The 14,111-nt window shown below is 35.3% G+C and overlaps 1 protein-coding gene across 2 annotated transcripts in view; it reads right to left on the minus strand.

The window, feature by feature from the left end:
• The window catches only part of LOC115213795 (protein flightless-1 homolog), a 76,449-nt gene that overhangs the window by 11,712 nt on the left and 50,626 nt on the right, over positions 1-14,111 (minus strand). For both annotated transcript variants that reach the window (XM_029782654.2, XM_029782653.2), the window contains 8 exons: positions 10,985-11,069; positions 9,280-9,367; positions 9,053-9,166; positions 7,869-7,977; positions 5,475-5,558; positions 4,332-4,428; positions 2,662-2,851; positions 624-840 (listed from right to left, as the gene is read on the minus strand). In XM_029782654.2, coding sequence (XP_029638514.1) covers positions 624-840; positions 2,662-2,851; positions 4,332-4,428; positions 5,475-5,558; positions 7,869-7,977; positions 9,053-9,166; positions 9,280-9,367; positions 10,985-11,069 — 984 coding nt within the window. The remainder of the gene's footprint in view (positions 1-623; positions 841-2,661; positions 2,852-4,331; positions 4,429-5,474; positions 5,559-7,868; positions 7,978-9,052; positions 9,167-9,279; positions 9,368-10,984; positions 11,070-14,111) is intronic.

Consider the following 14,111-nt stretch of genomic DNA (forward strand, 5'->3'; position numbering starts at 1 on the left):
TATTCCTGATACTAAATAAGAAAGTGATGAAACTGACAATATAATTAAAACACTCATTTTGTATCTGAAAATATAATTCTTGTTATATCATTCTTGGTGTAACGTTGACCTGCTGGACAATTGACCATATGGTTGGGAGTTCAAATGTAATACACTACTCTGTCTCAATTTGCCTGGCTATAGGTAATATAAGGCAACTAGATTATAGTTTACTGATTAGCAGTAAGAATGACATCCAGCTAAAAAAAAAAAAAAAACCCACCTCAACAAAATGCAAATGATTAATAACATGCAAAGTTGTATATTAGGTTGTCCCAAAAGTTCGTAAACACTTGCGAAAATTGAATTTTTACTCGCCAAGTACTAACAAAAACAACAAAAATTATTCCTCAAAATAAAGACATTTATGTTTACGAACTTTTGGGACAACCTTATAGTTTATGGAGGGGTGCAAAATAGTAGTTGTAGCAGAATTAATTATATAGTTTGCAGTCGAGCATCTTAACCATTCATCCATTATGCCATGAAGAAACATTAAAGTTCTCAATATGATTAAAGTATGGTGACTGATGTGATTTATATTAAAAATAAGCTGTTAAAACAATAACAGCTCAATACTATACCTGTATGCAGCGAGTAGCTAGAGGGCTGCCATTGGCACGTAAATGGAACATCTCAACACCCCGTTTGACAGCTGGAGCACCAGGTAATTTTCGCTTGCCACTATGGATTACAAACTTGCGATGAAAGTGAGAGAGGAATTTCAGATTTTCTTGTTGTTGATGTGTACGCACAACTTCAAGTTTATCACCAAACAGACTTTCAAATTTCTTCTGTAAGCTGAAAATAAATAACTTTTCAGGGTCACAAATTTAAATTAGAAATATTCACAAATTAAATATATTTAAAAAGTGACAATGGAACAATCTAAATTTAGCTTGTTAATTGACAAAGATCTAATAGACAGTTACATTTTGAGGCAGAAGATAAGAAAAGGTGGGAGAAGTGGGGAATGGCAAGCCATAGTTGAAGTTTCCAAAATCAACATAATGCACTAGAATCTTTTTTTGCATAGAAACAGACATTTCTGAAAGGAAAGGCGGGAAAACTTAATAAAATTGATCTATGCAGCTTATTGATATTTATTCTGCTGATCCTGGATGGAAGAAAGATGCAAATAGAAGTATTTAATGAAGTTCTTTGTCTCTCTCTCTCTAAAGAATAAAATTCTGCACCTTTTGCAATGACATCTGTGTTCTACAGGGATCTGGTCTTGGCTCCCCCCATTATTTGATATATACATTAATGAAATAGATGTCAATAAGAAGCATTTTACTGTGTTAAAGTATACAGACAATATTAAGCTGTACCTTGCAATAAAAAGAACAGATTCTAAACACTATAGATCTTTCCAGCAATCTGATCCAGACACAATGCTGCAATGGATTAATGGCAGTAGACAAGTTCAGTAGAATACATTTTGGGATGAAAAACATGGAATTTACCAATTCCCTTCATGATACCAAAGAAGTCTGCTAGGGATTGTAGCCTAGGCATTATGGTCAACAAAGATCTACATTGAATGAACCACATTCCTAAAATCAAAAAGGCTGAGGTTGTCTTAACATCACTGAATAAGAACTTTGTCAGTCACACAGCAACCATCTATGTCTATAGTACATCCACATTTACATTTTGCATCTCCAGTTTGGAAATCCCATCTTATCCAGAATATTGCTGCCAGCGCTGCCTTGACTGGCTCCTGTACTGGTGGCATGTAAAAAGCACCCACTACACTCTTGGAGTGGTTGGCATTAGGAAGGGCATCCAGCTGTAGAAACACTGCCAGATCGGACTGGAGCCTGGTGCAGCCTTCTGGCTTCCCAGATCCCCGGTGGAACCGTCCAACCCATGCTAGCATGGAGAATGGACGTTAAACGATGATGATGATGATGATGAATGTTGCCCAGAGATGTGCAACAAGATGAATACCCACTGTCAGTCACATCATATCTTGAACATATTGCTTCCTAGTGCATTGATATACTAAAGCTTCAATGTCTAGCAGCAGGCTTGGTAGAAGCTCGCAATATTATCCACCATCTTTCCAGCAAAGACTTTGGCTTCCCTTTTTGAATTCAATACCTCCACCATTAGTGGGCATGCTTATAAAATTTAAAAAATAGCACAGCACTTATGACTTTCAGAAACATTTTTTCATGCTCAGAATTGTTGAAACATGGAATAGACAACCTGCACAATTATGATACTGCATCCTTCAAAAATTCCAAGCTTCCAAAAACTTTGCCAACACTACTCTTGATCATTTTATGCACTTTTGTTTTTTATGGCTCTTTTACTGTTAACTTTTCAGTCTTTTCATATAGTCTGTGTACTTAGTATATATTTCTAGCTTTCATTGCTGTGTCATTACTTAACTCATGGTTGTTTTCTGCTCTCTCTTTTAATCTTCTTTGATGAGTTATGTACCCAAGCACTGCATGCATACATATATATCACCACCACCACCACCACCACGTATGTATGTATGTATGTATGCATGCATGCCGCCGCCACCACCACCACCACCATCATCATCATCATTACGGTCTCAGTAACTCAAATGTAATATAAATAATGTTGACAATGATAAACACAAACCTGAAAGTAAAGGTAAGCCAACCCATGTTACTTGCATCTCTTCCCTGCCAAAAGTAGACAATACATTTGAAGTCTTCCTCTGAAAGTTCAGCTTTACTTTCTTCATTGTTTTCTTCCTCGTCTTCTGAATACTCCTCTGGTATCCAGTAGCGGCACAAGAAAACATAGCAGTCTTCACTGTAAAAATGACCTACAAACAAAATGAATCCAGAAAATAATAGTGGGCTTTTAACAAATCTCTGCTCTCATTTCTTACTTCTATAAATCCTTTTCAACTTTAGTCAGAGACAGAAATTGTGATTCAAGTCCAACCACCTAGTTTTTCTATTTTTCAGTGCTTGGTTTAGGATTGGGGTCTGCTAGTGAATGTAGCCTGGGCATTATCATCAGTAATGACCTGCATTGGATAAACCACAATTCTAAAACTGTCAAACAGGCTGAAGGTTGTCTTAGCGTTACTCAGTAAAACCTTTGTCAGCTACTGGTATCTCTCCACTTATAGTTTTCATCTCCAGCCTGAAACCCTTGTCTTGTTCAGAATAATGATCTATTAGAAACTCTAGAGACATACAACCAGATCAATACTTTCTGTCAGTCACTTGCCATATCTTAAATGCATTGTTTTTCTGGGAATTGATACACTAAATCGTTGATTATCCTTGTTTCCAAAAGCTTTGGTCAACTATTTTCAATTCAGTATCTCTACTACCTGTGGATATGCTTATAAAATCAAAAAGCAGTGCAGTCCTATGACATTGGAGGCTGATAGGAGCTATTAAAAAAACATGATTTTCTTCATTGCATCACTTCAGAGCAACCTGCTTGAAAGAAAAGATGGTTGCAGCTGGAATACTTTCAATCATAAGTTTGTTCAATTAGGGCTAATCTGGGGTTAGTCAACAGCAACGACAACCAACATGTAAATAGTTATCACAGATCTTGTCAATTGGTACAGTAGCCAAAAACAAAAAGGGAATGTAAATATATATGTTTTCAGCCCAACTTGTTACAGACGAGTTTTCACACTACAATCATCATCATTTAATGCCTATGTTCCATGCTGGCATGGGTTGGATGGTCTGATGGGTTGGAGAACTGCATTGTGCTCTAGTGTTTACTTTTGCATGGTTTCTGCAACTCTTACTAATGCTAACCTATTTACAGCATGTACTGGGTTCTTTGTTTGTGGCACCGGCACTAGTGAGGTCAGCATGCTGGCTATAAGATATAGATTCTCTTCAACTGACTAGAGACTCAGTAGAGAGGGAGGCTGTTTTATGCTGGGTGATGAGGAGTTAAAGTATGAAAATAATGTCAAGAACAGAATGGGTTTCTTGCTGTAGAAGAGCCCTATGGCCACTCACCTTAAAGTAGAGTGGGAGTGGCTGGGGTGGTAAAGAGTAGCAGAATAGTAAAAATGATAGTAGACAGAGGAAGGATGAGAGAATATGAGAGAAAGAGAAACAACGTGTGGTTGGATAGGTTACAAGAGTGCAAGAGAGGTGAGGCAAAGGTTGTGCATAAGATGTAAGGTGATGGAAGAGGAGTTATCTAAAAGATTACGGATTTCTGTGTATTTCTATATTCTATTTGTGCTATAACATTTTATCTGATGGATTTCTCTAAGTAAAGAGTAAGAAATTATGAAAGATATAAAAAGAAAAATGTACCAAATTCTTCTTCAGGTAGACGGACAAATTTCTTTCCTTCTAATACAAAAGATTCCATTTGATCAAGGTCTTCATTCCACTCTTGAGATAATTGTTCCTGGTAAAAAATAGATGAAAGCAAATAGGTTTCATAAATGAAAATGATAATCACTGACTTAGGCAGACTTTAAAGTATTAGATATTAATAAGAGAGGAAAATGAGATGTTTCAATGCTCATAATTAAAACTAATTGCTTATTAAAGAAAAAAAAAGAATTGGAATTAAGAACTGATGTGGTGTGGTTATTGGACCTGGTTATGCAGGACCTGGTGCAAGTCCTGCTTCTCCTCAGTTTAAAGATTTGAGCAAAGTCGATTCCAACATCAGGACCAACTTCGTGCAGCATGAAGACACACTGGTAAAATGTTGCTCTTCTAAATGGAAACCTTACCTGTCATTGTGGTTTTGTGGCACGAAGCAAAGCAGGCCTTGCAGTCCACCCAAGAAGACACATAGTAAATGATTTACAAGCACTCAAGCAAACTGAGTCCTGAACTTGTTCCATTTACCAAAAGGTTTGCAAGGCACAAGCAAACCTCAAGAGATACATTCATGTCCATATAACATAATTAATGCTTTATTTTACTGAATCCTCATTTGCCATTCACAACAAGAGAATCTATCATATATACATAAATGTATGCATATGCGTGTGTGCACCACTGTATTGACGAGATTATTGGATGTTGTTATACACCACAGACAATTATGCACTTCACATTATTGTAGTCTTCGAATATCACTTTGCATAGAATTAAATGAGGAGATGTGAATGGGTTTCTGTTATTTAATAAGTTTACAAAAAGAAAATTTTGTGAGTTTTTAAAGACAAAATTTGTTTACAAAATTTGAAACAAGTAATCATATCTGGTACAAATTATAAAATCATAATTCATAGAAATAAATTAAAAATTTTCTGTCAGTGATATAATATTTTGTCAAGAAGAGAAATAAAGACTGACTGGTATGTAAAATGCAATTCCGATTGAACTAGTTGTGTATAAGTTGTGAAAATAAGTTTTCTTGCTTTCTTCAAGGTACTAAAAACTATATAAAAAAGAAGAGGTCGGAAATGCTAAGAGAACTAATATTAGAATACTTACTGCTTCTTCAAGTGACATAGCAGGTTGTCGTGGAATAAACAGAGCAGATAAATCTGTTTTGATTTTGTCTCTTTCCATTATCACCTGAAAGAAATATAAATTCATGAAAGATGAATTCAGATACCTTTAACTAAACAGTGCTTGTAGAAAACTTTAGATTAAATTTTACAATATTTGGTTTTAATGAGACTCAGGGTTGACTTCGGAAAAGAGTGTCTTAATGAAGTCAATGGCATATAGCATGACTAGGGCACTTTCAGACCTGGAAGAGCTGATTCCTCTCTAAGTTTGACTACAAGAACACAGAGATCCAGAACAATTACTGCAAAGCAATTTATTTGATGCTCAAATGATTGTCATAAAACTTTGGAAAAATTAATTGAATCTTCATCATATAAATGAGTAACTTCTCAGGTACAATGAGAACTCAGCTAATACTGAGCAGATCTATGATCATTGTACCTCTTTAAGGGTACCCAGGAATACATTATCCAATGTATCTTTCTTTTTTCTTAATAGTAGGGTCTGATGTGAAGGATATTAGGGTGTTACATTGAGTAGTGAAGGCATGTGATGTAGTGGTTAGAGTGTTGTACTCACAATCACACAATTATGATTTCAATTCCTAGACTGAGCAGTGCATTGTGTTCTTGAGCAAAACACTTCATTTCACATTGCTCTGTGATCACTTCAACACCTGATGCGTGGCACATGGTGCACCTTTACAGGTAATGTCCATTTGATGGAAGGAGTGAGGTAATGTACAATACAAACATTTGATCACTATAAATAAATCATCTGTGCAGTTTGTTCACAAGAATTTGTAGGACACTCACTTTTCATTTACAAGGGGAGATTACACAATATCTAACAGATTAAGGTGATAACATAAGGGCTCTTTTGTTGGCATGAGGAGGAGGGATATAGGATTTCATGCCTGATGGAAACATTTTAAAAGGTTTCCCATAGGTCACCTCTTACATCAATGAAAACCTTTTAATAAAAATCAGTTAAATGGTTACAATTAGAAAACAGTTTGGTATCAGACAGGTTCTACCTACAGCACGATAACTTCTATTTTGTGCATAAATTTTTCTCTAATACACTTTGTTGATTTCACTTCATCACGATCATCATCATCATCATCATCATTTAACATCCATTTTCCATGCTGGCATGGGTTGGATGGTTTGACTGAAAACTGGGTTTCAATCTGATTTGGCATAGTTTCTACAGCTGGATGCCCTTCCTAATGCCAACCATCCAAGAGTGTAGTGGGTGCTTTTTACATGCCACCAACACAGGTGCCAGTTACAAAACGCTGGCATTGAACACAACTATGATCTCACTTGGCTTGACAGGTCTTCTCCAGCATGGCATATTACCAAAGGTCTTGGATATTTGTCATTGCCTCCAGGAGGCCCAAAGTTTGAAAGGTGCTTTTTACGTGCCAGTTATGCAACACTGGCATCAGCCACACTATGGTTTCACTTGACTTGATGGGTCTTCTCAAGCAGGGCATATCACCAAAGGTCTTGGTCATTTGTCATTGCCTCAGAGACCTTTGGCGATATGCTGTGCTTGAGAAGACCTGTCAAGCCAAGTGACGTCATAGTTGTGGCTGATGCCAGTGTTGTGTACCTGGCACATAAAGGCACCCATCATTATCATTTAGCTTATGTCATTCATGTTGTCATAGGCTGGACAGTTTGACAGTAACCAATGAACCAGATGACTGCACAGAACTCCAGCGTTTGCTTTTGCATGGTTTCTACACTTGGATGACTTTCCTAACACCAATCATTTTACTAAGTGGTGTTAGGAAAGTCATTCAACTGTAGAAATGTGTAAGTGGCTGAGCACTCCACAGAGTGCTGCTCAGCCACTTGCATGATACTTCCACGAGCAGGCTGCTTGTTCTGTTGATCAATTAATTTTACAGAGTGTACTAAGTACATTTTTTTCTGACACTAGCACAAGTAAGGTTACCAAATAACTTGTAAGAGAAAATCCCCTCAGCTGAGTTGAGGTGTAGTACTGAAGGGGGTGGTTTTGTGCCAGATGTTGAGAGGTTGAAGTATGATAGGACAAGAACAGGTGTCTTGCTATGAAGGAAATACATGGCTTCTCTAGCTGGAAAGAGAAGAAAGAGCTGGTGAGGACATAACAACAAGGTACAAGGTGAATATAATAGAGAGAATAGGGCTTGAGAATCAGAAAGGGTGAGTGGGTAGGTGACTTCACAATAACGTAAAAGAGGGTGACAGATGATTAGAGATGGAGATAGAGGTGGATAGACAAAGCAAATAGGGCACACAGGTGCATGTATTGTCAATAGTGACTAATAATTTCAAAAACTGAGTTGGAAAATTTAATCAGACTGCAAGTCTTTACCTTCATATCTGCACCTCTCCTAATGACTGATTCTGCAGACCTGGTATAGTCAACAGCAATGATGTCATCCCAACCAACAAATTTGGTTTTAAAAATCTGTAGTTCAGTTCTGAAATCAATTCAAAAGAATAAATTTATTATAACACTAATGATATACAGGAAAAAGTTTTTATGTTCCAATATCATCATCACAGCTGTTACAAGCTAAATGGTTAAAATAGATATATGAAAAATTATCAATCTTAAAAAAAATTTTTTTACCAATATCATACCAAGATTTTCATAAATCAGGAAAGGAGAATGTATTAATAATTAATTAGTCATAAAGTTTCTGCTTAGTTCCTCACAATCTAGAGCAATCCAAAATTCAAGATATTGAAACTGAGTTTATTATTTTAAATAATGCACCAATTCAGTTATTTTCATATTTTAAAGAAACTTAAAGGAAAAAATTGAGGATGGAGATTCCCTTCAGGTTAATGGAACAGAGAAGAACATTGTACAAGACAAAGAATGAGAGGAAAAGACATATTTAGTGAACTGGATCCAACAGTGCTGAAGTTAAAAAAAAAAGTACATGATTTACATATGGCATCGTGGTTAAGAACGTGGGCTACTAACCCCAAGATTCCGAGTTCGATTCCAGGCAGTGACCTGAATAACAATAACAACATCGAAAAATACCTTGGGAATGAGAACCCAGGTTCGAAATTTCTTCAAGACACCTGATGGTTTTTGAATTTATTAAAAGTACACTTAATTGGAAGATCATTGATATATTTGCTTCAATAATAAATGACTGTCAGGCTAATATGCAATACTTACAGAACACAATGGCCCTTGAAGTAGTATATTCGGTTAAGTTTATTGTTGTAGGCTGACACCCTATTGATAGAGCTAGCTGAAACTCTCACAACATCAATGACAAAATTTAATTTGTGAACTTTGGAGACAATAACAAGGCAGATTAATCACTATGTCACCACACCATTAGAAATATGGCTTTGGGCTTTGAACTACCATGTCTGAAATCTTAGTTATAAGCATCAGTAAATATCTATAAATTAAGTAAATATTTATAGATTAAGCCATTATATTTAAGAGGGGAAAGTTTTAAAAAATGTCCAGATTATGACAATTCAAAAACCAGAACAATGTGCAACAGGGACAAACTGCTGACTTACCCTTCAAGACATCTTGTGACAGTCACAAAAGAAGGCCGTTTCAGCATACCGCAGACTTCTTGAGATAATTTCAAAGCTGCAGCACGAACAAGCCGAGTTGATTTCTTCCCTATCCTGTTAGTTAAGAAAAGTAGCAAGGAAATCCATTAAGTTATAATTCAGTATACATCAACATTAAATAAAATATGCTGTAAACTAAGGTTAATTCAGTTTCATGTAATACTTACCAGACAAATAAGTCTGTATTACAATCCAGGATATATACACATTTTGTATCAAGTAGCTTCTGTTCTAGTCGACCATGATGAACTTCAACTGAAATAACAGTGATGAATTGAAGAAGAAAAAAAGAAAATGTTTAAAAAAATAAACAAAATTAAAGATAGTTTTATTAAAGATTTTAAAAAATATTTTAAAACACCTTTATATCTTTATCTTGTTCCCATAACAATGATACAAATTATTGGTGTATTAATTTAAAAAAGCTTTGAATAATATTACTGAAAGTAATTTAATTTTTTTCACAGTAGTGACTTCAGGAGCAAGTTGCGGTCAGTACGATAAAGTAACAAACTGTTAACACAGTGACATGTACGCTTGTAGGGTCCCTACTTACAACTAGGCAGCTATTATGCAGACCATCACTCTTTCAGATGGACTTTCTAAATCTCATCTCAGCAGAAGAGTTACTAGAGGTGGAATTAATACCTCAGTAATTTATTGATTAAAAGGAAATGTATGCAGCCTAATGATACATCACATTTATACTGAACTCTGAAACTTAAAGTTTGAATAGTTGACACTTCCTTTTGGTACCCTAACATATGACAACATGTGAGGGATTTGTGTGGTTTAATGTCAGCAGGAAGTCAAACACATCAAAGCATTGTAACCAAATTTTCTAGATTTTTCTTCCTCATAACTTTTAGTTGTTTGGGAAGGTTTATATATTTACTTATTCAATACTGCAATCAGTAAACAATTTCCCATCAGATAACTGGTTCATTACATTAGTTTCAAGACAGTGCCTGTAACATGGTACAAATGACTTTGTTGGAATAGGACATGCTTTTTACCAAAACTTAATCTTTCACTGACACACACACACACACACACACACACACACACACACACAAAATGGCTTTCTCACAGTTTCCATCCATCAAATTCCACTCAAAGGTTATTGGTTAAGTTAAGGCTATGATGGAAAACACTTGCTCAAGGAAACATGCAGTGGGATTAAACCCACAACTACATGATTGTAAAACAAACTTTTTCAGCACACAGCCATGCTTGCACTTTAATCCTTTCATTACCAACCCGGCTGAAACTGGCTCTGAGTACAAATGTCTTGTTTTCATAAGTTTTGAATTAAAATCTTCCACCAAACCTTAGTCACAATTTATGTTCCTAACACTAGCTGAATGATAACTAAGTTATTTTACTAAATTCTTTGTTATATTTAAAGTAATTGAAAGAAACACAGAGCATCTCAAAATAAATACAGTAACAAAAGGTTTAAAATGATTATAATCATAATAAAAAGATTGGTGATACGTGATGGCTGTGAAATCTAAGATAGTGAATTCTTGATAGTAAGCGGTATGGCTTGCAAATGTAAAGTCTAATTAATAACTTCACTTTTAGAGATAATGAAATGTATTAGTATTGTTTTCATCTCTAAAAATAAGGTTTTCAGTCTGAAAAAGAATAATCTTCATGAATAATATCACTAATATTGCTTAACATACAGGTGAACTAACTATCAATAATATTAGTAGCCTCATTAAACTGGTTCCCATGCTATCAGCAATAATTGCCAAACTGCAGCTTAATGTATTCAGAAAGGTGATAAGCTTTTATTAATAGGATTCTGTGTGAATGGAAATTAAATAAATTGATTAACAAACAATAAATAAGTATAGATGTTACCTTGTGGTAGTTCTAGATAACCTCTTCCAAGTCCCACACGATACAAACGAGGCTGGTGGGGTTCAAAATCAATTGGCACATGTTCCTGGAATTTAAAATTTGAACATTATAACTCACATAACAGAAATACATTCATCATCATCATTGTTTTAGTGGCTACTTTTCCATGCTTGCATGGGTCAGTTGATACTACACGGGAAGAAAGTTTCTATCGGTTGGATGCCCTTCCTGACACCAACCCTCATCTGTTTCCAAGCAAAGTAACAATCTTCCAGTCTACTGAATAACATATAGCTTGGACATGGTTTGTTGAGAATTGGAAATAAATGATACCATCTGAATAAGACTTTTGTTTACAACTAGCAAACAACCATGAAGACAAAGGGCAACATAAACTCACTCACATAAACTTGCATGTACACATTCATACACAGAACATTTTATTTATCTACATATATGACACATCTGCTTTTCTTGGACTATTCTTTTCCTTCTCTCTGAACTTTCCCCTCTTTCTGATGAAGAGCCATGCTCAAAACATTACATCCACTCTTTTTTTCCATCTTAAACTTTCTCTGAGCATCAATCTAATATAGTCACTGTGTACATCCTTTTGACTTTTGTTGTTTTTCCTGTTTTTTTTTTTTCAATTTCGATTAGCCTACACACACACACAATATCTTTATTTATATACACATTTAATAACTATCAAAATTTCAGAATTGATTATGATAATTACAGGTGAAAGCATAAAAAATTTAGGGATGAAAATTATTAAAAAAATGATACAACACATAGACATGGCTGTGTGGTTAAGAAATCTGCTTCCCAACCACATGGTTCTAGATTCAGTCTCAATGTATGATATCTTGAGCAAGAGTCTTAATATAGTCCAGGGCTGACCAAAGCCTTGAGTGTTGATTTTGATAAACAGGAAATTAAAGAGCCTGTCATACAATTAATATCATTCATTTCCAATATTCTATGTAAACATGTCTGGCCAAGTGGAAATATTACTTTGCTTGGAAACATGTGAAGGTTGGTGACCGAAGGGACAACTAGCTGTAGAAAATCTGCCTCAATATGCTAGCATGGAAAAATGGATGTTAAAGCAAAGATGATGATTTTAGTGAATACCTTGCTAGATACTGAGAGAAGAAAGATACCACATTTTCCTAATTAGCCAAGATCTTCCAGTTTTTGGCAGTTTCACCAGATAACTTTTCCTCTTATTGTAGAAGATACAAGTACTGGGGACACAAAGTGTGAATACTTTGTGTTCCCCTCACCACTCTTATTGTCTGCAGTAAGGAGGAAACCAAATTACTAATGGTGTCCAAATCCACATTCAGGACATCAGGTGGAACTCTGTCTGGGTCTGCTGTGGTACCATTTTTCAAGCATCTTTCAGGCTTATGTCATGTCCTTTGTAGTTGACTCACAGGCCAACTACAAATAACAAATGCATTCAGAGATCAGTGGTGGAATATGTGAGTCACATGTAATGTGAGGCAGGAGTGATGATGCTGTTAAGCAGTTAATGGGAATGCTCAGCTAAACCTGTTCTGATTTCTGCTTATTCACTGTCCCAATGTCTCATTCACTTGCCTGTATTCACTTGCGCAGTTTCTAGTTAAAACTCTTGAGATACTTAGGTTCCTCCAGTCTGTTCTTTTTTCTTTTTTTGTCTATTATTATTGATGACCTTGAAGATGATTGAATGGGTGATGTACAAAGCTAGGCTTGTACCTACTCTTGTGCTTGCTCTTTTAGCAAGAGAAGCTTCTGGAGGATCTAGAATCCTGGTTCTCAAACAGGGTTCATATAAAATTCTTTAGGGGCATACATAAGCAAAACAGTAAATGGTGTCCATATTATTTTAAGGGTCACTTAAATTTTAATTTAGGTGTACTTATTGCAAAAAACAGCCAAATTTCTTTCTCAAACATTTTACCTAATTCAACCTACACAAATTAATGAGTGAAAAGCAAAATAGAAATTTTGAAAAAATGTGTTTACAGAACTAGTTTTTAAACATCAAATAGTAATGAAAGGGATCCATAGATAAAAAAATGGTTGAGAACCACTGATCTGAAGGATCTGAGAAATATTTGCTCACATATGCAGAAAAAAACAAACTATCAGAGATAGAAGTAAAAACCCCAGACTGAGAGCTAATGCTGGAAAGACAGAAATCACAGAAGTTCACCATAACAATGCTAGTTTTGTCATGGTTGGAAATCACAAATTGAACAAAGTGAAAGGTTTTATATATATATATCTAAGAGGCATGCTGTCTGCAAGTTGAAATACAAAGAGCATCAAAATAAGGACATGAAAAAGTGAGTGTAGCCTGCAAACATTTAAAATTTTATCTAGAAAGCAAAGGCTCAGTTCAGACATATTAAGCAAAGAATATTCAATAGCAACATCAAATCCATCCTGCTTATATGGTGCCGAGTAATGGCAACTGAATACAAATATATTTAGAAAGCCTCAAAAATTCGTGAACAGGTACCGCAGAAACATCTTAAACATTAGGCATCCAGAGATTGTGAGTAATATAGAGCTCAAGGATAAAGCCAAAAAAGAAGTTACTGACCAACCAATTGTGAAATGTGAGATGAATAAGACAATCAAGGATGACAAAGAACCATATGAAAGAAAAATACAGAAGAATGCTGTGAAGAGCTTCTGTTCTGCCAAGAACCCAAACAGATCATTATGATGATGAACATAAATTTGATGAGGGTACAAATTTAGATATATACAAGACTTGTTAAAGAAGGCAATTTACAGATGAATGTTTTATTCCATTGCCCCACTGAAGTATGAAGACATGAAATTCATAAAAACGATCAGTATGTTGTTATTGATATGTTCTTATCAATATGGGTTCAGGGAGCATCACACTGCTGAAATGTGCTTTATTAAGATTTTGAGATGACTTCTTCATTACAGTCAATAAAGTAAAAAAATTACAGCTTGTTGATGAGTCAACAGATGATAGTTTTTGTCAGCAGAATGTTTCTGGTACTCAGTAGCTCTTAACAGATTACTTCAGCTAGTTACAAATAGGTATGAAAGCAGTAAACGCCAAAAACACTACATAACTAATGCAAATTCG

Source organism: Octopus sinensis, linkage group LG7 (genome assembly GCF_006345805.1).
Source record: "Octopus sinensis linkage group LG7, ASM634580v1, whole genome shotgun sequence".
Classification (NCBI taxonomy): Eukaryota; Metazoa; Mollusca; class Cephalopoda; order Octopoda; family Octopodidae; genus Octopus; species Octopus sinensis.